At 41.6% G+C, this 26,469-nt stretch overlaps 1 protein-coding gene across 4 annotated transcripts in view; it reads left to right on the top strand.

The window, feature by feature from the left end:
* The window catches only part of CCDC88C (coiled-coil domain containing 88C), a 126,004-nt gene that overhangs the window by 57,940 nt on the left and 41,595 nt on the right, over positions 1-26,469 (top strand). For all 4 annotated transcript variants that reach the window (XM_073349437.1, XM_073349436.1, XM_073349434.1 and 1 more), the window contains exons 5-12: positions 10,503-10,561; positions 12,435-12,518; positions 14,307-14,447; positions 15,305-15,489; positions 16,242-16,323; positions 16,792-16,950; positions 22,862-23,008; positions 25,042-25,186. In XM_073349437.1, coding sequence (XP_073205538.1) covers positions 10,503-10,561; positions 12,435-12,518; positions 14,307-14,447; positions 15,305-15,489; positions 16,242-16,323; positions 16,792-16,950; positions 22,862-23,008; positions 25,042-25,186 — 1,002 coding nt within the window. The remainder of the gene's footprint in view (positions 1-10,502; positions 10,562-12,434; positions 12,519-14,306; positions 14,448-15,304; positions 15,490-16,241; positions 16,324-16,791; positions 16,951-22,861; positions 23,009-25,041; positions 25,187-26,469) is intronic.

Genomic DNA, 26,469 nt, shown 5'->3' with positions numbered 1-26,469 from the left:
GGAGGAAGCATTATTAAATTGGGGATGAAGAATAATTGTTTTTATTCAGTGTATATTGTATCTTAAATGTACATGATACTGTACATAAGTCCCCGGTCTGTCACTGTGTTGTTTTAATCCCAAGTGTACATAGTACTGTACTGTTTTAGTTCCAGCCAGTAACTTGCTCTGTAACCTGGTACAAGCCGCTTAACTTTTCTGTGCCTCAGTTTCCCCATTGGTGAAGTGGGAGTGGCTCAAAGAATTGAACTAAATGTGGTTCTTTAAACTTTAATACATTATCTTTAAAACATTTGTGCAGCCTGCAGAGTAAAACTATTAATATACCTCATGACCTTCAGAGTGCTTCTAATGGGCTGTAGAAACCAGCTTTCGTTAGATGTGCATTACACATCCTCAGGCGTTAAAAATGTTAATCAAAAAACTCTGCTTTGGAACACTTCCCACAGCAAAGGGTTCTGTAAGCACTAGCCATTGTCTTCCTTTTGATTTCTCATTCCTTCCCCTAAATTCTGGCTTTGCTTTCACTACAAAAAAGAAAAAGAAAAGAAAAAAGGCAGGTGTTAACTGCAAGATAATTAAAGTGCTTTAAGAAAAGGAGTACTTGTGGCACCTTAGAGACTAACCAATTTATTAGAGCATAAGCTTTCGTGAGCTACAGCTCACTTCATGAAGTGATGCTGATGAAGTGAGCTGTAGCTCACGAAAGCTTATGCTCTAATAAATTGGTTAGTCTCTAAGGTGCCACAAGTACTCCTTTTCTTTTTGCGAATACAGACTAACACGGCTGTTACTCTGTAAAGTGCTTTAGCTATTCTGCTGTGAAATCCCACTGCAGACAAGGCACTTTTAGTTTTTACCATGAGGGAAACGAAGCAAGGTCTAGCACTGACCTCACCTAGCTACTCCAAAGCAAAAACAAAAAGTGCCTTGCCGCCCTAGGATCTTACAGTGGGATTTCTATTCTGCTTTAGTTAGCCCACTGTCAAACAAACAAACAAATTGTTTTACAGTGAAGACTTAGCCAGACTGGATTAAGTAATATCTACACCTTTTGGGTTAATTGGTTATACACTTACTAGCTAAAATCAATCACATTATTTTTGGAAAACTTTGTTTCATTGAGGGCAATTACAGGTTCCATCACAATTATCCGAGTTAGTTATTCGCCTGGGTTGCCATACCAGTAGGCATACTGATAAATGTTAAACACAGATTTTTGATGAAGTATTGTACATGAGCTAATACTGTAAGCTGCAGTAAGTCTTGCAGGTAGTTAAGTATGTATTCGATGTTACTCTGTAGTGATTAGAGTGCAATGATCATAATTATAATCTCGATATTTATCACTTATTGTAGTCGTACCACTAACTAACAGTATTCATGGCATTCCCCAATCCTATCTTTACAACAGTGCAGTAGACAAAGTAATTTAATGGTGCCCTCTTTTCCTAGGACTATATGATAACTTCCTAATGCAGAAAAGCACTTAGTCACACTCCTTTGACATACTTGAGAGTGTTTTGAATGTAGATATGGCAGCTGTGGCTGATTATTCTCATCGGTCACGCCTGATTAATAGTGGAAGCAAGACTGTGTCGAGTGTCTTCCACTTACATCATGCACAAGCGGGCAGAGAGCTGAACATAGTTTTTAGTGATCACGGAATGAGGCATGAGTCACACCTGGTTTATTTAGGCATCACGTTGGATAGAACTCTCACATACCGTGACCATCGTACAAAGTCAGCAACTAAGGTCAAAATGCACAACAACCTGCTCGGAAAAGTAGCCAGAATGACATAAGGTGCCAACTCCCAAATGTTACACACTTCAGCCTGGGCACTGCGTTATTCAGTGGCGGAGTACTGCACTCCAGTATGGGCTCGCTCGTCTCACACAAGGATGATCGACATACAACTTCATTCTAACATGCGTATTATTTCAGGCACACTTAAATCTACTCTTCTGCCATGATTATTGGTTCTTTGCAATATTGCTCCACCAAGTGTTCTCAGAGAGGAAAGCTTGGCAAAGCTCATAATGAAATTGTGTGATATGCCACATCTTAGTCTCTAAGGTGCCACAAGTACTCCTTTTCTTTTTGCGGATACGGCTGCTACTCTGAAACCTGCCACATCTACTGTTAATTAAAGATTTGTTTAGTCCACCACATGGTCATCTGCCCTCCTGGCGCTTGTTGCGGATAAGTTTACCCGCTGAGGGATTTACAGTAGAGGACGTAGGGCAAGCTTCATGGTTTGCAGAGAAAGTGACAAATAATTATCTTGTCTTGGACCCCACTCAGTGTCAACCTGGGTTTGATTTACCACAAAGGCAATGGAGCCTTCTCAGCCAGTTTCGTATCAGACATGGAATTTGTGCTGCAGCAGAATTTCAGTGGCATTTTAAAGACAGTCCACTATGTCAGTGTGGGCAGCCACAAATTATGACACACTTTGTTGAGGACTGCAAAATTACTCAACTTCTTGGAGGTCTTCATGCCTTGAACATTGTTGATAAGAATGCTGTGGCTTGGCTTGACCTGATTGCATATGCCAAATAAATAATGCAGAAGCAAACAAGATTTCGAATTTAGATCCATGTTCTGCTCTTCCTGGAATGTAAACTGTTCATTTCAGAATTATCTTAGGATTGTCCTAGTAGATGTGTGAGATGTCTGGGCAATATCTGTAAAACTGCAGGAATTTTTCAATGACACATTTTTTTCATTGGAAAATACTAATATGTCAAAGCCAAAACCATGTCCATTTTGATTAAAGGTTTGTCAGGAAGGTTTCTCAGGCCCAGGATGGGAATTTCTGGTCAGAGAGAATAACCCCAAAAGAACCCCAGTGACTAAGCCATTCACTTGGAATGAGGGACACCAAGATTCAAGTTCCTGCTCAGAGTCTGCTCTGAAACTGATGTGGAATGATGCCAAAATCTCCTTTTTTTTTTTTATTAAATGAAATTAGAATCCTAGAATATCAGGGCTGGAAGGGACATCAGGAGGTTATCTAGTCCAACCCCCTGCTCAAAGCAGGACCAAACCCCAACTAAATCATCCCAGCCAGGGCTTTGTCAAGCCTGACCTTAAAAATATCTAAGGAAGGAGAAAAGGAGTACTTGTGGCACCTTAGAGACTAACCAATTTATTTGAGCATAAGCTTTCGTGAGCTACAGCTCACTTCATCGGACGCATACTGTGGAAAGTGTAGAAGATCTTTTATACACACAAAGCATGAAAAAATACCTTCCCCCACTCTCCTGCTGGCAATAGTGTCCAGTCCACACAAGAGATCCACTTCCTGGACACTACAGTGCTAATAAATGATGGTCACATAAACACCACCCTATACCGGAAACCTACTGACCGCTATTCCTACCTACATGCCTCCAGCTTTCACCCTGACCACACCACATGATCCATCGTCTACAGCCAAGCTCTGCGATACAACCGCATTTGCTCCAACCCCTCAGACAGAGACAAACACCTACAAGATCTCTATCAAGCATACTTACAACTACAATACCCACCTGCGGAAGTGAAGAAACAGATTGATAGAGCCAGAAGAGTTCCCAGAAGTCACCTACTACAGGACAGGCCTTAGAAAGAAAATAACAGAACGCCACTATCCGTCACCTTCAGCCCCCAAGTAAAACCCCTCCAACGCGTTATTAAGGATCTACAACCTATCCTGAAGGATGACCCAACACTCTCACAAATCCTGGGAGACAGGCCAGTCCTTGCCTACAGACAGCCCCGCAACCTGAAGCAAATACTCACCAGCAACCACATACCACACAACAGAACCACTAACCCAGGAACCTATCCTTGCAACAAAGCCCGTTGCCAACTGTGCCCACATATCTACTCAGGGGACACCATCACAGGGCCTAATAACATCAGCCACACTATCAGAGGCTCGTTCACCTGCACATCCACCAATGTGATATATGCCATCATGTGCCAGCAATGCCCCTCTGCTATGTACATTGGTCAAACTGGACAGTCTCTACGTAAAAGAATAAATGGACACAAATCAGATGTCAAGAATTATAACATTCATAAACCAGTCGGAGAACACTTCAATCTCTCTGGTCACGTGATTACAGACATGAAAGTTGCGATATAACAACAAAAAAACTTCAAAACCAGACTCCAGCGAGAGACTGTTGAATTGGAATTCATTTTCAAATTGGATACAATTAACTTGGGCTTGAATAGAGACTGGGAGTGGCTAAGTCATTATGCAAGGTAACCTATTACCCCTTGTTTTTTCCTAACCCCCCCACCCCCCTCAGACGTTCTTGTTAAACCCTGGATTTGAGCTGGAAATGGCCCACCTTGATTATCATACACATTGTAAGGAGAGTGATCACTTTAGATAAGCTATTGCCAGTAGGAGAGTGGGGTGGGGGAGGTATATTTTTTCATGCTTTCTGTGTATAAAAGATCTCTACACTTTCCACAGTATGCATCCGATGAAGTGAGCTGTAGCTAACGAAAGCTTATGCTCAAATAAATTGGTTAGTCTCTAAGGTGCCACAAGTACTCCTTTTCTTTTTGCGAATACAGACTAACACGGCTGTTACTCTGAAACCTAAGGAAGGAGATTCCACCACCTCCCTAGGTAACGCATTCCAGTGCTTCACCACCCTCCTAGTGAAAAAGTTTTTCCCAATATCCAACCTAAACCTCCCCCACTGCAACTTGAGACCATTACTCCTTGTTCTGTCATCTGCTACCACTGAGAACAGTCTAGATCCATCCTCTTTGGAACCCACTTTCAGGTCGTTGAAAGCAGCTATCAAATTCCCCCTCATTCTTCTCTTCGGCAGACTAAACAATCCCAGTTCCCTTAGCCTCTACGCATAAATCATGTGTTCCAGTCCCCTAATAATTTTTGTTGCCCTCCGCTTTACGCTTTCCAATTTTTCCACATCCTTCTTGTAGTGTGGGGCCCAAAACTGGACACAGTCCTCCAGATGAGGCCTCACCAATGTCGAATAGAGGGGAACGATCACGTCCCTCAATCTGCTGGCAATGCCCCTACTTATACAGCCCAAAATGCTGTTAGCCTTCTTGGCAACAAGGGCACACTGTTGACTCATATCCAGCGTCCACTGTAATCCCTAAGTCCTTTCCTGCAGAACTGCTGCCTAGCCATTCTGTCCCTAGTCTGTAGCGGTGCATGGGATTCTTCCGTCCTAAGTGCAGGACTCTGCACTTGTCCTTGTTGAACCTCATCAGATTTCTTTTGGCCCAATCCTCTAATTTGTCTAGGTCCCCCTATATCCATCCCTACCCTGCAGCATATCTACCTCTCCTCCCAGTTTAGTGTCATCTGCAAACTTGCTGAGGGTGCAATCCATGCCATCCTCCAGATCATTTATGAAGATATTGAACAAAACCGGCCCGAGGACCGACCCTTGGGACACTCCACTTGATACCGGCTGCCAACTAGACATGGAGCCATTGATCACTACCCATTGAGCCTGACAATCTAGCTATCTTTCTATCCACCTTATAGTGCATTCATCCAGCCCATACTTCTTTAACTTGCTGGCAAGAATACTGTGGGAGACAGTGTCAAAAGCTTTGCTAAAGTCAAGGAACACGTTCACTGCTTTCCCCTCATCCACAGAGCCAGTTATCTCATCAGAGAAGGCAATTAAATTAGTCAGGCATGACTTGCTCTTGGTGAATCCATGCCGACTGTTCCTGGTCACTTTCCTCTCCTCTCAGTGCTTCAGAATTGATTCCTTGAGGACCTGCTCCATGATTTTTCCAGGGACTAAGGTGAGGCTGACTGGCCTGTAGTTCCCAGGATTCTCCTCCTTCCCTTTTTTAAAGATGGGTACTACATTAGTAGTCATCCGGGACCTCCCCTAATCGCCATGAGTTTTCAAAGATAATGGCCAATGGCTCTGCAGTCACATCCGCCAACTCCTTTAGCACTCTCGGATGCAGCGCATCCTGCCCCATGGACTTGTGCTCGTCCAGCTTTTCTAAATAGTTCCGAACCACTTCTTTGTCCACAGAGGGCTGGTCACCTCCTCCCCATGCTGTGCTGCTCAGTGCAGTAGTCTGGGAGCTGACCTCATTCATGAAGACAGAGGCAAAAAAAGCATTGAGTACATTAAGCTTTTTCCACATCCTCTGTCACTAGGTTGCCTCCCTCATTCAGTAAGGAGCCCACGCTTTCCTTGACTTTCTTCTTGTTGCTAACATACCTGAAGAAACCCTTCTTGTTACTCTTAACTGTTACTCTTAACATCTCTTGCTAGCTGCAACTCCAGGTGTGATTTGGCCTTCGTGATTTCACTCCTGCATGCCCGCGCAATATTTTTATACTCCTCTCTGGTCATTTGTCCAATCTTCCACTTCTTGTAAGCTTCTTTTTTGTGCTTAAGATCAGCAAGGATTTCACTGTTAAGCCAAGCTGATCGCCTGCCATATTTACTATTCTTTCGACACTTCGGGATGGTTTGTCCCTGGAACTTCAATAAGGATTCTTTAAAATACAGCCAGCTCTCCTGGACTCCTTTCCCCCTCATGTTATTCTCCCAGGGGATCCTGCCCATCAGTTCCCTGAGGGAGTCAAAGTCTGCTTTTCTGAAGTCCAGGGTCTGTATTCTGCTGCTTTCCTTTCTTCCTTGTGTCAGGATCCTGAACTCGACCATCTCATGGTCACTGCCTCCCAGGTTCCCATCCACTATTGTTTCCCCTTCTAATTCTTCCCAGTTTGTGAGCAGCAGGTCAAGAAGAGCTCTGCCCCTAGTTGGTTCCTCCAGCACTTGCACCAGGAAATTGTCCCCTACACTTTCCAAAAACTTCCTGGATAGCCTGTGCACCGCTGTATTGCTCTCCCAGCAGATATCAGGGTGATTGAAGTCTCCCATGAGAAACAGGGCCTGCGATCTAGTAACTTCTGTTAGTTGCCAGAAGAAAGCCTTGTCCACCTCATCCCCCTGGTCCGGTGGTCTATCACAGACTCCCACCACGACATCACCCTTGTTGCTCACACTTCTAAACTTAATCCAGAGACTCTCAGGTTTTTCTGAAGTTTCATACCGGAGCTCTGAGCAGCCATACTGCTCTCTTACATACAGTGCAACTCCCCCACCTTTTCTGCCCTGCCTGTCCTTCCTGAACAGTTTATATCCATCCATGACAGTACTCCAGTCATGTGAGTTATCCCACCAAGTCTCCGTTATTCCAATCATGACATAATTCCTTGACTGTGCCAGGACTTCCAGTTCTCCCTGCTTGTTTCCCAGGCTTCTTGCATTTGTGTATAGGTACTTGAGATAACTCGCTGATCGTCCCTCTTTGTCCGTATGAGGCAGGAGCTCTCCCCTCTCGCACTCTCCTGCTCTTGCTTCCTCCCGGTATCCCACTTCCCCACTTACCTCAGGGCTTTGGTCCCCTTCCCCCGGTGAACCTATTTTAAAGCCCTCCTCACTAGGTTAGCCAGCCTGCTTGCGAAGATGTCGTCTCTGCCTAGCAATCCTTCTTCTTGAAACACCATCCCATGGTCAAAGAATCCAAAGCCTTCTCTCCGACACCACCTGCGTAGCCATTCGTTGACTTCCACAATTCGATGGTCTCTATCCAGGCCTTTTCCTTCCAAGGGGAGGATGGACGAGAACACCACTTGCATCTCAAGCTCCTTTATCCTTCTTCCCAGAGCCACGTAGTCCGCAGTGATCCGCTCAAGGTTATTCTTGGCAGTATCATTGGTGCCCACGTGGAGAAGCAGGAAGGGGTAGCGATCCGAGGGCTTGATGTGTCTCGGCAGTCTCTCCGTCACATCTTGAATCCTAGCTCCTGGCAAGCAGCAGACTTCTCTGTTTTCCCTGTCAGAGCGGTAGATAGATGACTCAGTCCCCCTGAGGAGAGAGTCCCCGACCAATACCTCCCAAACAATTCTTGTTTTCTAGCCAGTGCTAAATATCTGCTTAGGGCAATAGTGACTGACTGGACCAAATAGTTATCAGACACTGGCTTCAAAATGCATGCGGCCCCATTCGTGTAAAGGGAGTATTTTGTAAACACAGGGAGAAAGTTCACTTTACACCTATACAGGATCAGCTGATTCACCTGAGACAGCACTTGCTATATAGTAAGATTCAGCAGCATTTGATGGGAGGATGGAGAAAGGTGCTATGGATTAAGGTTCATCAACTTTAAAAGCATGTCTATGAATCGTTTATGTTCCTGTTCTTAAAACACCTAATAACCAGTCCTCCTGTACAGTCAGTCAGTTTTACATAGGGTCTTCCATGGTGCAACAGGAGACACAGAAAAAAATTTTAATTAAGAAAATTTGATTGTAAAGCCACAAAAATTGGCAAGTGTACTTAGAAGCAGAAATATTGCCTGAAACTACTTTTAACTCAGTTCTTTTTTGTTATTGACTACATTTCAAGTCAATTGTATCCCTCAGAATAATGTAGCATTATTTTATTTGTGCAAAACTGTGAATTCTATAGGTACACAAAAATTCAGTTGCACTAAAGAGAGTGAGCCATGAATACTGTAACACTGTGTGTTTATGTAGGAAGGATGTTAACCCTTTTTGAAAAATAGGGTTTAAATAGCCTGAAGGGAAATAAAAATATACCTGTAAGATAGCCTGGGATCTGCAGGGTTTACAACTGTATGTTCTCCTAGAAGACTAGAGCTCTACTTATGGAGCCCTAATGATACATCAGATCCTATATAAATCAGGCACTGAGAATTTGTATGAAGCACTCTTGAAAAATTATTTATTTCTTTTAAAATTGATTCTTATAAAATTGTTGGTTTTTCTTTAAACAGACAAAGCATTCTGTCCTCAGGTTGTCCTGGAAAACTTTAGCTAAAAAAAATGGTTTAGACACTTTGGGACTTTTTTATTAAAAGAAAATAGGGAGGCAAAAAAAAAAAAAAGGCAAAATAATTATTTCACTAGAGCTCTTCCCCTATTTTAACAGTAACATTGGTTGGTCTGCATTGCAAGATTCTCAGGTTGAAACTCCACCCCTTTGCTAATTTAGGTCAAAAAGAAAAGGAGTACTTGTGGCACCTTAGAGACTAACCAATTTATTAGAGCATAAGCTTTCGTGAGCTCACGAAAGCTTATGCTCTAATAAATTGGTTAGTCTCTAAGGTGCCACAAGTACTCCTTTTCTTTTTGCGAATACAGACTAACACGGCTGTTACTCTGAAACCTGTAATTTAGGTCAGTGTGCCTTCTTTGTTAATCTGAAATGCTGGGTTAGCATAATTGATTAATCAATTTCACTCCCGTTCTCTACTGTCAGTCCTGCAGATGCATGTAATTTACTGCACAGCACAGCCTTACAAGGACATGGTGCATGTTGGTGTGTTAATACAGTTGCACACAAAAACTTTTCAGTGAACAGAGGGAATTTCCTTCCTCGGCTTGTATATAGATATGAACAATTGAACATGCAAGTAGAGAGGTGCAGAATGTGAAAATGTTTATCTCACGATTATACAGTGTGTGAAGAGTGCATACATTGACAGATGGGTAAGGGAGAGAAAAGTGTGCATTGTGTATTTTTTCGCCATGGTGTGTATATCAGGTGTTTGCTGAATGTTTCATTTTGAATCTAACTTGCCTCCAGTTTTTTACCAGCTGCACATGCAATTTTAATTATGCCTCAACTTTTTGTTCTTCTAATTTCCTCATCCCTTATCTTTACTATATATAACTTTATTTGCTCCCCAATGAGGAGGTAATAGCCATATTTTAATTTTGCTGAAACAAGATCTGAACTTGGCAATAAGCCAGAGCAATTTCCCTTCCCTAGCACTTTTTCTTCACCTAAGAATGAGAATGATACTTGCTGGGTTCTTGGTCACAGCAAGATTCCCTGCAATAGCAACCCACTTATGCCCCTTCTCCCCCGACGGATCCACGAGCATATGGTCACTGAATATTCTCTGTTCTACCCAGCCCCCCCCCTTTTTTTTTCCTTAGCACATGGAGCATTCACTTCAAAGTGTGTACACTTGAATGCAGAACAGAGACAAAGCTCATTGCTGAAGCATACCACTGTTCGATAGACAATGAATTAAGTACGCACTAGTATTCTTCAGCATTCTGATTTTAACTTTGGGGAAAGCTGTGTGGTGATTACTTTTATAATGTGTAATTTGGGTTGTATGGGGGGGGTTCCTTTAAAAACAATCCCTCCCCCACTCCTGCTTTTTATTTTTTCTTCATCAGAAATAAGGGATTAAGCATGGTGCCTGTACAGGCAAATGCATAAGTGCTTTGCTGGATCTGTTAAATTTAATATATAACAACCATTTTGCTACATTGAAATCATGTTAAACATATCTAGACGTGTGTATATATGCAAGCACTCAATTACTCCAACCCGACAGGGCTTTGCTCTATGTTTTGAGATCACTTTATGCAAATATTTTTTATAACTCATGTTGTGCATGTGGACTGATTTGCCTCTTTTCTTTCAATGTAGGTAAAAGTATGGATGAAATTAAGAAGATGCTGTTGTTGGTGTTGGGCTGTGCTGTACAGGTGAACATGACTTATGGAATTACAAAATATTTTAATACGTCGTTTGAATCTGATTTTGGTGCTTGAACTAAACGTACCAATCAATGATCGAGGTCCCATTATGCTAAGTGCTGTATGAACAAATTCCCTGCCCCAGATAGTTTGTGGTCTAGAACTGTAAGACACAATAGATGGATGAAACAGAAACAGAAAGGAGATGGGAGAAAAATGAGCACATTTTACATAATAAGTTATAGCCTCAGCTTGCCACCTGCCTTGCCAGTGTTTGAACCAGTGCTTTGATACATGCTGTCACAATTAGGCAATCCAAATCATTGGCACCCAGTAATTCCTGCAGGAGAGAACGTGAGTTTGAACAATCTTCTGAGTCTAAGGACTGTTGCGGGGGAGAAGGAGTTGGTTTGGTTTTGTTCCGGGGTTGGTTTTTGTTGTTACAGTACATAGGAATATAGTGGAGTACATGAGTGCAAAGAGAATAGATCAACCAACAGCTAATCACTGTCTTCTTAGGAATACTACTCACCTGCACCCTTTTTTTAAAAATATGTGTAGACAGAAAGTCCTAAATAAATAGGAACTTTGTTTGATCACGTGAGGGTTTTTATGCTGTGTTGTTAAACCAAATGGACAGTTGATACATACGGTAAATTCCCCTGAAACACATGACAGTTAACCAAATAAAGGAATCACTGTCCTGCCCACCAAAGCTCTGTGTTTGGAATTCCACTGTAAACTGTTGTAACAGACAATAGGAATGTTGCGGGCCAGTCTTTGCTTATAATTGACCTTGTTTGTGTGTCTGTCTAATGTTCTTGTCATGCCTTAGGACACTCTCCCTGCCCAGCTATGTCAAGTCAATTATGTCAGAGCAGTGCTCTCTTCATGTGGCTGTTCGGAACTTTATACTTACTAACACATTTTAACACAAAGAATAAAAGGTCTGATTCGGCAAGGGGCTGAAGAGTCTCAGTTCCTGTTTAAGGACTTGAACCTCCTCCCACTGAAGTGAATGGCTGTACTCAGAATTGGGCCAAAATCAGCACTGTATATCATGGAATCAACAGAAACCAGACTGTGGAAATGTTCAACTTCTCTGTTACTTCTGTCTAGAGATTCTGCCAACTTGAGGTCCCAAATTTGCACCGAGTGTCATGGTGTGGAGTGGTTTTTTGTTTTTTTAAGATTTACAAAACTAATTTGATAAAAATAGAGTGGCGAAGCTATGAAGTTAAAGTTATTTTTCATTAAATATTCCCCCTGTGGTATTTTACATACAAAGCACAAATTTCATTAGTGCCCAGGAACCAAAAACTGAAGTTGAAGTGAGCAGAAGCAAAAGCAGAACCAACTGATCTGTTGTCATTGCCCAAAATGAGCAAAATGCAAAAAGTAAACAAACGGTTTAAATCATGTAAAGTAAAGTTTGGGCCAGATCTTCAGCTGGTATATATTGGTGTAGCTCCTTCGAAATCAGTGGAGCTTTGCTGATTTACACCAGCAAAGGATTGGATTGTGGATCCAATCCTTGATTTTTAGTTTTCAGGAGAGTGGGAGGTTGGATTTTGGTTGGGTTGCTTTTTTTTTACATTTAACTTAGCCTGAAGTTTAAAAGCTTTTGGCAGGACTCAGTCACCCTTACTTGGGCCACACGTTCATTGACTCACCAGTTAGTTCAGTCACCTCAAGGAGCATTGGAATAGTGCAATAAAGCACTAGCTACTCAATGTGAGTAAGCCTGATGGAGTCTGGCCCTTAGTGTTGCAAGTGTCTTTTTAGCTGTGCAGAGACGTTCAAAGAAAATAACACCATGGTAGAGTTTTGATCCATAGCTGTTTTCAAGTGATGTGTGTATTTATTTTCTGTTTGTTTACAGTGTGAAAGAAAGGAAGAATTTATCGAAAGAATAAAACAATTGGATATCGAGACCCAGGCTGCAATTGTTTCACACATTCAGGAGGTAGGGTGCTCAGCCCTTGAAGCTTGCTTTCTTTTTTTCTTCCCGGTGGGTTCAGTGGTATTGTTTACTTTGCTATGTAGTAGCATAGGTTAACCTTTCACAGTGGCACTAGTGTGTTTGACACAAAGAAATATCTGTATTCCATCAGTGTATGGGTGTATCTATTTTTGGGCTTGGAGGTATGATTCCCAGCTGGTATAGACATACCCACATTAAAAATAGAAGTCTAGCCCAGATAGCATGGGTAGCAGCTTGGGCTACCTGCCAAATATGTGCCCACCTGGACGCACTAGGTACATACTTGGGTGGCTGGCCCGAGCCACCTTCCCTCGCCACTCCAGCTACACTGGGAATCTCTGCTTCCCAGCTCACATGTAGATGAACCCTCTAAGTGTAATCAAATTAAAAGGTAAAAATTACTAGGTGGTTGGGAAATTAACTGGGCTAACCACTTCTCAAAGAGTGGCAGTGATAAATGTCAGAACTCCCAAAAGTCGGCTCAAACTGAAAGTAGTTTTATAAGGATACACAAAAAGGATTTCAGGTAAAATTTTCAGAAGCACTTTAGTGATGTAGTAGCCTAAGTCTTATTTTCAAAAGTCACTTAGGAGCTTAAGTCCCATTAGAAGGCAATGAGACTCCCAAGTGCCTGCGGCACTTTTGAAATTGGGACTTACGAACCCAAGTTCCATAAGTGCTTTTGAAAATATTATCAATGATCCAAAATTTGATTTCAGTCTTTTAAAAATTGTATAATTTGGTGACATGTCATCTGGATTCTAAATGCTTCTTTAAAAGAAAAAAAAAAGTTTGCTCAAACAGCAGCTATCATCCCACTTTCAGGAGTTCAGGTGAAACCTTCTGTAAATGCCCTCTGCTGGGCAGGCCTCAAGTACAAAATGCACATTCTCTCAGGCTGTGCTGGCGTCATCTGATGCAGAAGCGAAAAACCAACTAACCTAGGAGGGTTGGGGAACACATACTGTTAGAAGTTGTTGACAGTAACCTTTTAATATATTTTAAAATCTGCTTTCTAAAAGTAGATTCCACAGACTAGCAATTTCATTTAAAGACTAAGGAATATAAAGAATATGGTTCTGGTAAAAGCAGAAACATACATAGTCCTAAATGTGGACATAGCAACTTGAAACAAACCTTTCCAGTCTAGTGCAGTTTTCAGCAACATCATTTGGAAAAAAAGCAATTATTAGAGAATTATAGTAAAAAAAAAATGTTTTTTCCATACCAGATTAGATCCATTAAATCAGATACTCCCTGTCACAGTGGTCAATAACCAGAGCATCAGGGAAAGGACAAACCTTGTCACCCCCACAATAATGCATCTAGCTAATTGTGCAATACAGGACCGATGTCTTCCTGACTCTTGCAGTGACTAGCTAACCCACATGAAGTTTGAGAGTTGAGTACAGTACTCCTAGTGTTACTGAGCACAAAATTATCTGGCCATTTTTTCTAAATCTAGTTATCATGTGAAAACTAGAAGCTTTGTTACATGATGTTGCAGTTGAACTGAGCATTTCTGTACCATTTCCTGGCTATATTTGCTGAAAAGTGACGTTTATGACCAGGTTTGGCCACTCATCAATTCTTGAAAATTGTTGACAATTGGAAGAGGAACTGTACTGATTCCAACAGCTGAGTTGGAATATATAAGTAGCAAACTTGAAAGAAAAGCCTTGCACAGAATGAATCAATTCAACAAGCAACATTTGAAACTATACCAGGGAAAATTAAAAAAAACAAACTGTATTTTGTTCTTGTTTGCAGGTGACTCATAACCAGGAGAATGTGTTTGACTTGCAGTGGCTAGAGCTCCCAGATATGGCCCCAGAAGAACTGGAGTCTCTCTCAAGGAATATGGTTTTCCATCTCAAGAGGCTTATTGATGAGAGAGACGAGTGCACAGAAGTACGAATGAGATGTCTGTTTCTCATACAGTTCATTTAAGGGATCAGACACAGGCTCTGCTTTTCTATTGTCTTTTGCTTCTGTACTGATTGCCTCTGTGTTTCATTTAAGGTTCAATCTCTTCTATTAAATCTCTAAAAATTCTAGCATTTGTTAGAGTGATGTTTAATCTTCCCTTGCTACTCTCATAAATTGTATACTTGAGCTACAGAGAATTGATCTGTGAAGGAGAAGTGTGTGCAGGAAACACAATATGCTTTATTTTGTGCATTTGCCTTAAAGCTTTTGTCTCCTATGCTCTTCTCACCCATTGTTCTCTGAGTGGATGCTTTTCTGTCCCTCCAACAATATCTGCCATTGTTGGTTCAAGAGCCTTCTCTCTAGTTTATGCCGCCAGTGACACCTTTTCTCTGTATCTGTGACTCATCAGTTAATCTTATTTCAGATCTCTGCTAGAAACCTCTCTTCTCCGTGACCTAAATCTCTTAACTTCCCCCTCTTTCTACTGGTATTGATTTGACTCTGATTGTATTTGTTAAAGCTGTAAATTGTTGCAGTTTTTATAAAAACTCTAAGCAAAATAAAGTCCTTATCTGAAACACTAGGAAGTAGTGTATTCCAGTGGTCAGCAAAGGGCTGGGAATCAAAATTGTGTTCTATTCCCAACTCCGTCACCAACTTCAGTGTGTAACATTAGGTACGTCACTTGAACCTTCTGTGCCTGAGTTTCCACATCTGTAAAGTAGGCTAATAATTACCCACCTTTGCAAAGTACTTTGAGATGCCTGAGTGAAAGGAGCTATAAGTCCAATGTATTGTTATTTCTTGTTAATGCCACTGGCTCTCTCCTTTTCCAGCTGATTGTGGATCTCACTCAAGAGAGAGATTATCTGCAGTCTCAGCAACCACCAAGTCCTCTGAAAACATCTAGTCCAGACTCTTCACCAAAGCTAGCCAATCGTCTCTCCAATGAGGACAAGCAGCACCTGGCTGTTGAACTGGCAGACACAAGAGCAAAGCTGAGAAGGGTCCGACAGGAATTGTAAGTCACCAAGTACCTGGGCTGCTGGAGAAGCACTGTCTATTTTAGGTTCTTTGTTAACAGCGTCAAGTAAATGTGTATTAAGCCTCAGTTTGCGGCATCGGGTTGCCCATTGGCTTCAACATGTTGACTTATCTCTGAGTTCTACGTGCAGACTTGCTGCAGAATTGGATCTTGGGGGTTGGGGGTTGCTCAAGGAAAGTAGCTGGCGTCGCCTTCTCCCATCTTCCCTCTTTCTTCTCACCAATCTCAAGCCTCCATTAGTTTGTCTTTCCCTTCCCTCTTTTCTTGCCTTCCCACCTCCCTCACTCTCTCTTTCCCTTTTCCTTCTTTCCCTCCCCACCCCTATGCCATCCTTAAGTTTTCAAAGATTGTTGATTCCAGTTGTTGTTTCCCCTTCCCCACATGCATACACATTACCCTCGCTTGTTGGCAATCATCGTTGAGAAGGACCGATTACAAATGGCTGTTAGCTGTGGCAGCAGGAATGGCAGGTGAAATGATGATTTAAAAAAGAGAGACAGTCCCAAATATCCTGTGGCTCAGGGCCCCACAAGAAAACATCTGTAGCTATTGGTAACTTTGAAACTGGAGCAGCACCAAGAAAATCTAGAAGGTCTCGTTTCCAGATTACCCTGGTAGACTCCTGTGACTAATACCCCCAGCATCTTGCCATGATGTTAATACTATAAATATTGTTCCAGGAACCCTTGTTATATTTTTCTTATTAAGTTTTCCCTAATCATTTTTAGGGAAGAAAAGTCTGAGCAACTTGTGGACACTAAACACGAAGCAGAACAGCTTGTGCTAGAGCTGCAGAAAATAAAACAGGAGGTAAGTGGAGCTTCTTCAGTTGTAATGCTGCAGTGACACATCACTTTAAAAATTGCTTTCAATAGTAAGATAAAAATTCTTCTGATGAAATTTGAATGATGGAACCAAGTTACTGCAGCATGTTGTGTGTAGGTCTGATTGTGGCAGAGTAATGCAGTGACTTTACTGGTGAGAGCAGGTCTCATATCTGCTCAATTCACTGACTAGTCCAATAATGCCTGGAGCATATACAATGCTGATCATTGAAAATGGAAGAATCCCTGTAGGCTGAGTTACCACTCAATCCTGCAATGAGTTTGATGGCTAATTGAAGAGTTCCCCACACTTGCACCATGGGGACACTCTTGGCTTTCCATTCATTTCTGCTCATTTGGACTTGGGGGCAGGGGAAGGGGTATGTCATTAGTTTTACCAGCATAGGGGAGGGGTTAATTTTATTTTTTTCTGTTTGTCTGACACTTTTCTCAGAATATCCACCTGGCAGCTGATGCCCGCTCTGCCCGAGCATACAGAGATGAACTGGATTCACTGAGAGAGAGGGCAAACCGAGTCGAGAGACTTGAGATGGAACTGGTCCGGTGTAAAGAGAAACTGCATGATGTGGATTTCTACAAGGCTCGTATGGAGGCAAGTGAAGACCAGGAAAGAAATCTGCTGTGCAGGTCCCATTTTTCCCAGTGCTGCTCACCAGTTCATGCTTCATTTGTAATCACACTCACTCTACCAGCACATTAAAGCAAACTGAAGTTCCAGAAAATACTTGATGGATGGGATTTCTGAAAGCACTCGGCAGTGGCCTAGCTCTGCTCCCCCATTGGAGTCAGTGGTAAAACTCTCAACAGTGACAGCAGGGCTAGGCCAGTGCTGAAAAGCCCCCTCATTATAGATCTATTGGGTCTCCATTAAGTGGCTGACTGTAACAGCCCTGTTCTTTGACACTACAGGTCTGAGTCCTCTTTGCAACTTCCTTGCAGGACATTTTCAAGCTATCTTTGTGCCAGAGTTGATTCTTTGGCCAAAATTTTCCATTTGTGAGTACTCTGTGCTAAATATCTAAATAAGTGGCCTGATTTTTTCTTTGCCTTTTCAATGGAAGAATGTGGCACTTTAACCAGTCAGATGCAATCAAAAGACTGTCTGAGATTGATTCTGGAGGCTGAATCTTGGAACAATGTAATCCCACTTCTGCTTACACTGAAGCCAGTGGAAATTTTGCAATTGACTTCAAGATTGAGCCCAAACTGTAAGCAGATGAAGCCCCTGGCTCTGAGATAATGGAGTGTTACTAAAACATATGCCCATAACACTCCCTGCTTAAAACATGGCTGTTCTTTATGGTTTGCAAACCTCACCTTGTAAATACATTTTTCTCTTTGCCAACCTTGGGGACCAGCTGTCCACTGCATCTTATGAATAGGTCCACTAAGCCTGCTGAGTATCAAATGTATAAACTGCAAACTGAGGCAGGTTACTCTCTGCTGGCAATTTTCCAGTTTACTGGAATCTCTTCCTGTTAGTCGTCTCTCTCTCATACTCCCTCAAGCTGGCAAATCAGTTGTGCATTCACTCTATCATGCACACTAGATAGCAGAGCCATGTCTTGACAGTTTCCCTTCAGCGCTGTGCTGCTGTACTTTAGTCTGTCCCTGCTGCCCAAAGCATACAGAGTGGAGTTGGTTCTGGTAGCATGGGAGAGGCTAGTGCTTCCTCTTATCTTCATATGAGATCAAGAAGGAAGCCATTCTATTGTACTGTACTTGAGTTCTCAGCACTGTGGCTTGTCCTAGAGCCAGCAATACCCTCAAACTAACCACTTCTGCTTCCTGTGTGCTAAGTTAACTTGATGATCCATAATGTAAAATTTACAGTGCTCTCCTTTATCTCTTTCTTTTCTTCCATCCCTTATGCAGTCTCCCACCTCTGTCCCTTCTGTGTTGGGTGTCGAGGTTCTGCATCATAGGTGAGCTTCTGTGCTGCATCTCTAAGAGCTGCAATCTGGAGGCATGGGGATGGAGCAAAGGTCACTTTACATCTTCTTGGCGCCTTTCTAACTCTGTTTGCTCTAGGGGTCAATGTGTCCTCTGGCATAAGTTAGGCGCTGCCTTTGGGCTGCTCCACAGTGTAACATTGCCAGTATTTTGCATTCCAGCCACTCCTTAATACCCTTTGTACAAGGGCAGCATAAGTCTGTCTCCTTTGGCCTTATGCTGCTCCTGTCGGCTGCATTCAGGAAATTCCCCTGCGGGGATTCTGGCCCTCTTATGTTGCTGTACCAATGTAAAGGGGCTGCAATGAGGCCAGAATCTGACAATATATATGTCCTGCAGCCAGTGTTATCCCTCAGTTTCCCTTCCATTTCCACCCTGCCTCAAGCAAATGTCCTTCAAAGTGAGTTGTAATGAATAGGACTTAATTGAGAGCTGTGCCTACTCACATTCCTCTCACCTCCTTGAAAAATAGCTGGATTTACAGTTTCCTCAAAACCACTCCCAGTGTCAGAGCAGGGATCTAGTTCTAGTCTCCCACTTGACAGTAAGAGATACCACTAGGCTATAAAGCTGATCCAACTCCCCTGATGCTTACTGGTAGGTTCCTAAGCTCAGAGGGTCTGAAACTCTCAAACAAATTTCACATAGATGGGGCAATCAAAATACAGATGCATAAAATATGTAGGCCATCATTCTGTAGTAAAATGATGCCGTGGGGACCCGGGGATTTCACAGTGTTGTCAATAAGCTCTGCAAAATCAGTAACTGAAGAGAAATCTGTTGGTGCTTGAGGAAAAGCCATTTTAATTGCATGCGCTTCAGTGAAGAAACATATGATGGGCACTTAACAAGCCTCTGGTTCTGGTACTTGAAGTACAGCCATGAAAACATGCCCCTAAAGAATGTCATCTCCAGGAAGTAGTCATGAAAGTGCCATATGGAGGGCAGACCATATGAGACAGTTTACAAGAGGTAAGAGTAGAGAAATTGGAGTGAGACTTTAAGTAGCTCCTTAAACCACAGGCTAAAAGTCCCTAATGTCAGGAGGGAGATTGGAGAAGCTGTGCCTTAGAACAAGTGCAAAAGGAGCAAGCCTCACTGCAAGCGAGCAAGACTTGACATGTCTGAGCAGGTGAATGTTTTCCTTCCACGTCTTTCATGACAAGAAGAAATTACCAAACGCTGTTTTAGTTTGATTATAGCTCTAAGAAAACACGATACAAATGCAGTCTATGGACTTGCCCGCTGTGGTGGCTTAATGAGGTCATAGCTATCAATGTGCAGGGGCAGGCTTAATGCAGTTCTTCCTCTGAGGAGGTGGTTCCCTCCAACATAAAAACCCTGCTGCAGCATTCCTCTCCATTGAGTCTAGTGCTGCTCCAGGAGATCAGATTCTTTTTGGAGTCTAGGGAGTCTTACTTGCATTTTTTCCTCCCTCAACTGCAATAAGTTTCCCCACAGGGTAATGGGAAGAAATTCCTGTGAACATTTAAAAAAAAGCATTTCTTTTACATTTTCATTTAGTTTGATGGATGCAAAACGCAATTATTCCAGGGCATTTGTTAACATTTTTGCAGCTCAGCAAGAGCAACTTCCGTTGCATCAGATATATGGACTTGTGTGTGAGAGAGAGAGAGAGAAAGAACTCTCCAGTTTCAATTGAATAGAAAACACTCTGGCTCCAATCCTGCAAATACTTATGCCAAGATTTAATTTTAAGTGGTCTACTCATGGGCGTAAATGTTTGCAAGATCAGGGCCCACGTTGTTACGGCTGCAGAACAAATTCTATGGTTTAATTCAGTGAGAGGATTATGAAGGCAAGATCAGAAATTGTTGGATATTTTATAGTCATAATTTTAAGGTAAATTTCCTTTATTTGATTTTGGAATCTCTTATAAGTAAACGTATTATAAATCTTAAAAGACCAAAGATAACTATTCTGTGCTGTTGATTTAATAATACGCCACAGCTATAAAACCATTTTGAGAGTTTTATTAATTGAAAAGGGGGAAAAAAATCTTCATTCCCATGAAGAACACACCCAACCATTCTGCTTATCTAATACAAAAATGATTTATAGCCAAACCAATTCTCAGGTCAGTTGTGCTACCCTAGGGTTATCTGTGGTGACATTAGTTATAATATGCTGTGTTAGAACAAGTCTACCTCCCAGGCTCTGAGACATAACTTTATAGAGCTATCCTGGAGTAATTACTTAAATTAAGTTTGCACTGTAAAGATGACCTCAGAAAATGGGTGCAAGTAAATAATGTTGGCCCAACTCTAACAGGCTTCTGCAAAAGGTTCTTAATTTAAGATTTCATCAGAAACATTCTGATCTCTGACAGGTCTTCCTCCCCCTCACCCCTCAGGCACATGCCTGGTGCGTACCTCCCATTTCTCAAATATTATGGCTCCCAATGATGTGTGATTTGCAAACAGAGATCAAATACGTGTACACCTTACTTGGCACAAAGTTAGACTCTTCATGGGACACTGAAATAATCAGTTCCTGCTTGGTAAGCAGTTTCAGAGGTAGTTCTGAGGTGATGTTTATGAGATCAAGCACCATCTTACTTCTCACAGCTGTGGTCCAGACTGAGCAGGACGTATATATATATATATATATTAAATATATTCTGATTGATCCATTGTTTCAATATGAGTATTTTTGGTACTCATTTTACACCCAGCATGCTGCCTGTTTTTAACTCCACTCATTCGCATCTGTTTTGGCATCAGGCAGTTCAGCATATCCATCCTCTCTGGTCAAACGTGGCCCAAAATTTAGGTCTTAAAATATCAGCCCTGGTCTACACTATGAGGGGTGGGGGGAAAATATCGATCTAAGTTACGCAACTCCAGCTACATTAATAACGTAGCTGAAGTCGACATACTTCAATCGACTTACCATGGTGTCTCCACCGCGGTGAGTCGACTGCTGCAGCTCCCCTGTCGACTCCACTTGCACCTCTCCTGGCACTGGAGTACAGGAGTCGATGGGAGAGCGCGTGGGGATCGATTTATCACATCTAGACTAGACGAGATAAATCGATCCTTGCTGGTAGTTTCAACATTTTCTCTTTATTCATTTACTCACAGATGTCTCTTTTGCATCACCATCATCGTATCTCCTGTGAGCACAAAGTGCAATCATCCCTATTTTACAGATGGGGAACTGAGGCACAGATCAATTAAGGGACCTTCCTTAGGTCTAGGGTAGCACAGGATGTCTGTACCAGAGCAGGGAAACGGAATCCAGCATTCCTAAGTCCCAGTCCAGCCTTAACAACAAGAACATCCTTTCTCTTTTTATAAAACCAAAAACGAATAGAAACAGTTCTCCATGGATTCTTACTACTAGTGGAAATTGTTCTCAAAACACATTAATCTAAAGTTTAGCAACAGCTTTGCACTAATCAGTTTCAGTGTGATGGGGACTTAAGTTATTCCACACAATAGTTGATGGAAGTGCTGGTTCTAAACAGTAGCAACAATAACCAGAGATTTTTCTTTTGGGTGTGACAAAGTTCCTGCTCTACCTTGGTGGGTCTTGCGCTTATTGGTGGATTCGCTCGCCTTGGAGCTTCACAGCAGCCCTCAGCTTGGCCGTTTTTCTGAATTCACAGTCCAGGTCAACTCCTCCTGTGTCTGACCAGGAGTTGGGAGGATTTGGAGGGAACGCGGGCCTGCCCTCTACTCCGGGTTCCAGCCCAGGGCCCTGTGGAATGCAGCTGTCTAGAGTGCCTCCTGGAACAGCTGTGCGACAGCTACAATTCCCTGGGCTACTTCCCCATGGCCTCCTCCTAACACGTTCTTTACCCTCAGCATAGGACCTTCCTCCTGGTGTCTGATAATGCTTGTACACCTCAGTCCTCCAACAGTCCACATTCTCACTCTCAGCTCCTAGTGCCTCTTGCTCCCAGCTCCTCATACGCACACCACAAACTGAAGTGAGCTCCTTTTTAAAACCCAGGTGCCCTGATTAGCCTGCCTTAATTGATTCTAGCAGCTTCTTGATTGGCTGCAGGTGTTCTAATCAGCCTGTCTTAATTGTCTCCAGAAGGTTCCTGATTGTTCTGGAACCTTCCCTGTTACCTTACCCAGGGAAAAGGGACCAACTTAGCCTGGGCCTAATATAGCTGCCTTCTGTTACTCTCCTATAGCCATCTGGCCCGACCCTGTCACACAGGCCAGGAGATTTTTTTTTCTCCTACAAGGTTTATTTTCAAGAAATTGCAGCACATCTCCACCCCACAGCACTCTCTATTTCTTAGGAGATAGCTGATGGCTAGAGTTTTGCGTACTGCAGGAAAGTTCTATATGAATGCCAAGAAATGCCTGAAGATTAATTGGTCAACTGCTGACTCCTCCCACTGGCTTTAGGATTAATTAGGGTTAAATTGAAAGTCTTTGTAGGCTTTCTCTTTAGTTCAGCATTAATAGACTGGTTATGGGTTATGATTAAGGGTTATGTATATATTGGGTTTGTATACATGTTAGAGCATGAACACCATTTCATATGCTGTTTTTCTTTTTGTATTTTAGGAATTAAGAGAAGACAACATCATATTAATTGAAACAAAGGCTATGCTAGAAGAACAGTTAACAGTAGCAAGAGCTCGTGGTGATAAATTGCATGAACTAGAGAAGGAAAACTTGCAATTGAAATCCAAACTTCATGATGTAGAGCTGGTACACACTCTTTATTTAACTATGCAATTTTTTAAAAATCATGTTTTTAAACTAGCTTACATACTCTTTTTACATAATCTGTTGGCGTTGGACAAATCCCATTTACAAAGTTTTTAATGTGTCTCAGGCCATGTGACCTTTGTGTCAGTGCAGTGCATTATGCATGCTTAAAGCAGCATGACACTCAATTTACAATAAAAATATATCAGTAGCCCCAGTGGTCTGCATGGGAGAAGCAGACAGTTTCACAGATTTCAGGTTACATGAGCGTGTATCACCAAGTTTAAAATATTGAAGCTATGTACGTGGATGTTAGAGGGTTTAGAATGTATCATTTTTTTTAAAAAAAAAATCTCTTACACATGGGATATGAAAATCTGCTTCAATGAACAACTGTTCTTGCTGAAAATAAAATTTAGAGTTATTGCCGGAGTTCTATGAGGCATTGACCACTGCAAAAAATAAAATGTTCTCAATATTTAATACTACATAAATCAGAGAAAAGGGGTTATTCATTTGAACACAAATGAGAGACTTAAGACCTGGCAGTTTAGTACTCACAACTAAAAGGCTAATAAATAACATTGGATATTTATTACTGCATTAAAGATATGAAATGTTACTTCATGTGCTGTAATTTTAGTTACTAGTGTTCCTCATTCTTATGGATTCGTTGTTCTGAATTCTTGCAAAGTGTGGTCAGTTACTAACCTGAAAAAGATTTTGCTGGAATGGAGGTGTTGTTCAGATCCAGCAGAGTTATGCTAAATGCACAGCTCAGTACATTGTAAATTAAGGAAACAAATGATACCCAAGATTTTTAAAACTGGCTCATGATTTTGGATGCCTCAAACTTTGGGTGCCTCTCTTGAGATAACTTGAAGAGGTATGACATGCAGAGGGGCTGGTGCTCCTTTCAGGTGTCTCAAGTTGAGCAACCAAAAATGTATTGCCCCAAATCACTAACCTAGCTGATGCCTTTCATCTTGGGTGTGTTTTGCCTGTCTTAGTATCTTAGGTAGCATATAGAGATGGTTGTTCTCATTTCAGTGCAAACATCATGCATGTAAATATATTCAGAGTGATTCAAGTGTCTTATAAGGAGAAAGGGGTGGGGAGAGTGTGTGTGAGAGTGAGAGACCATGCCTGCGCCTATATGCTACACCAGTACTTTGACTGGGAACAGCTATTCATCACTCTCTAAAGTCTATCCCATTCAATACCAACTCACTTTAATGGAAAGCTTTCTCTGTATTCAAGCCTATTTTTCATCTGTTCATTAAAATAATTCCCATTTTGTCAATGAGCAGTAAAAAAACTGACTTCCATTGGGAAATGTCGAACAGTGTCTCATTGAGCCCATACATATTTGGTGCATTTTGCATGTGAAAGTCAAGAATTAAGTCAAGAAGTTAATGTCAATTAGAAATTACTGAGATCTTACCCTAATAGCACCTAGTTCCAATTACAGCATGTGGTATCACCTGTTATGGTCGTTTTTTAAAAGTACATTATATGAATTTATTTTCCATTTTTTCACAAGGTTTCTTTGTTAAAAAGCTGTGTGAAGCTGACAGTGATGTGACATGAAGACTTCACTTTTGGGCATTTCAAGAAATGAAGAAAAACTGTAACTGATTCTGTGATGCTTATCTTCAGCTTTAGGAAGAACAGAGAGATTATTGCAAAGCCCAGATAGTGTCAAAAAGTTGTGTCAAGTTAGTTGTGAAATTAGGCAGGCTTGATTGTATTAAACATGTCTTGAAGCGTCCATTTAGTATTCCAGGTAATTAGAGATGGACCTAAACCAAAACCCAGGTTCTTAGTACCTCTGAACCTGGGGAAGTTTCATTTGGGATCTGGCCCATCCATAGGGTGGCTTTAATCTTGGATCTCTTAATATTGTATGTGTATATTAACATATGCACATATGTTGTATAGAGGGGTCTATTCAATTCTTGATGCATGCATCACTCCAGGCTTCCTAGTTAATAAGCTCAGCATGACATTCCATTTGCATGCTCTTTCCACAGGACCGGGACACAGACAAGAAACGAATTGAAGAGCTGCTGGAAGAGAATATGGTACTGGAGATAGCGCAAAAACAGAGCATGAATGAGTCTGCTCACCTGGGCTGGGAACTAGAACAGCTGTCAAAGAGCACAGACCTCGCAGATAGTAAGTAGCAGTCATAAGGTGACTCTTAATTATTATTGTGCTTGTGCAAGGTTTCCTTGTAGAAGAGGAGGGGAACAAGTTACTGCATTGGGCAGGAGCAAAACCTCAAACTCCAGGCTGAATAGTTCTCGTGGGGAAATAAATTTCCATATTTAACCACTTGACAGTTTATTATTTAAGCTGAACAAAAAGTTTCTAATAATGCCACATCTTCCAGCTTCTTTCCTTAAATTATGTAACTATTAACAATGACTTCTTTATATTTAAACCTTCCTTGAGAAAGTGCCCAAAAGGAAACAAACAGCCCCATATATTGCACAGTAATGATCCCAGCACAGGGTATTTTTAACTAAATAGTTAGTGGCTGGGAGGAGTTGATAATCCTTCTCTACTCCCAGCTGATCTTTAGGTCCCAGGAAAAAGCCTATGCTGTGAGGCAACTATTTTTAATAGAAGGTGAAAAATGAGTGGGAGCAAGGGGAAATAACTGGCTGGATATTTTGTAAATTGGTGATTCATTTTCAGTAATTATATGCAAGACATAAAAAAAATCAGTGCTCTGTATCATAGGCTTGATAGTTGGTTTCTATTTATATAATTAATTCAGTTTATAATACTAGGATACAAAATCGTATTTTAAAGAATCCTGGGATATATAACAGGATGTTACTGGCAGAAGTTTTCAGTATCAGATCTTGACTGAACACTTACCTAATCCCTCAAAGACTCATGCACATGCTTAGCTTTACACACTGTGAGTAGGTTCACTGATGTCAGTGGGGCAAATCACATCATGTAAACTTTAGCATGTGCACAAGTCTTGGTAAAATCAGGGTCTTGTAAAGTGACCATATGTAAAAATGGTACCACCACTTTGCTCCTCCGATTGGCTTGTTGTGTGTATTCTGAGCTGTCTACTAACAGTAGTGACTAATTAGCTCTTATTACTTTTTACTTTGTTAGCCCTGCAAAGCGAGCTCAGCAAAGTTCAGAGAGGGTGAACTGTATTCTGGTTCTTCTTGTGCAGCAAAAATACGGTTTCATCAACATTGAAACATTTTGGGAAAACAGTGCAATTTTTCAATGGCAAATTTGAAATGAGGCAAAAATTTCAGCCTCGTTTCAAATTAGAATTTTTGTTTCATTTCTGTTTTTTCCCCTCCTTTTTTTGCTTTTTCCTGTATTTCTTTTTTGCCACTGAATGCATTAAAATGAATGATGCTTAGGTTCTTCCCCATTTTTCATGTTTGTTTTTTGTTTGTCCATTCTGTAACCTTTCAGAA

This window comes from Lepidochelys kempii, chromosome 6 (genome assembly GCF_965140265.1).
Source record: "Lepidochelys kempii isolate rLepKem1 chromosome 6, rLepKem1.hap2, whole genome shotgun sequence".
Lineage (NCBI taxonomy): Eukaryota > Metazoa > Chordata > Testudines > Cheloniidae > Lepidochelys > Lepidochelys kempii.
This window is presented reverse-complemented; position numbering and strand designations above follow the sequence as displayed.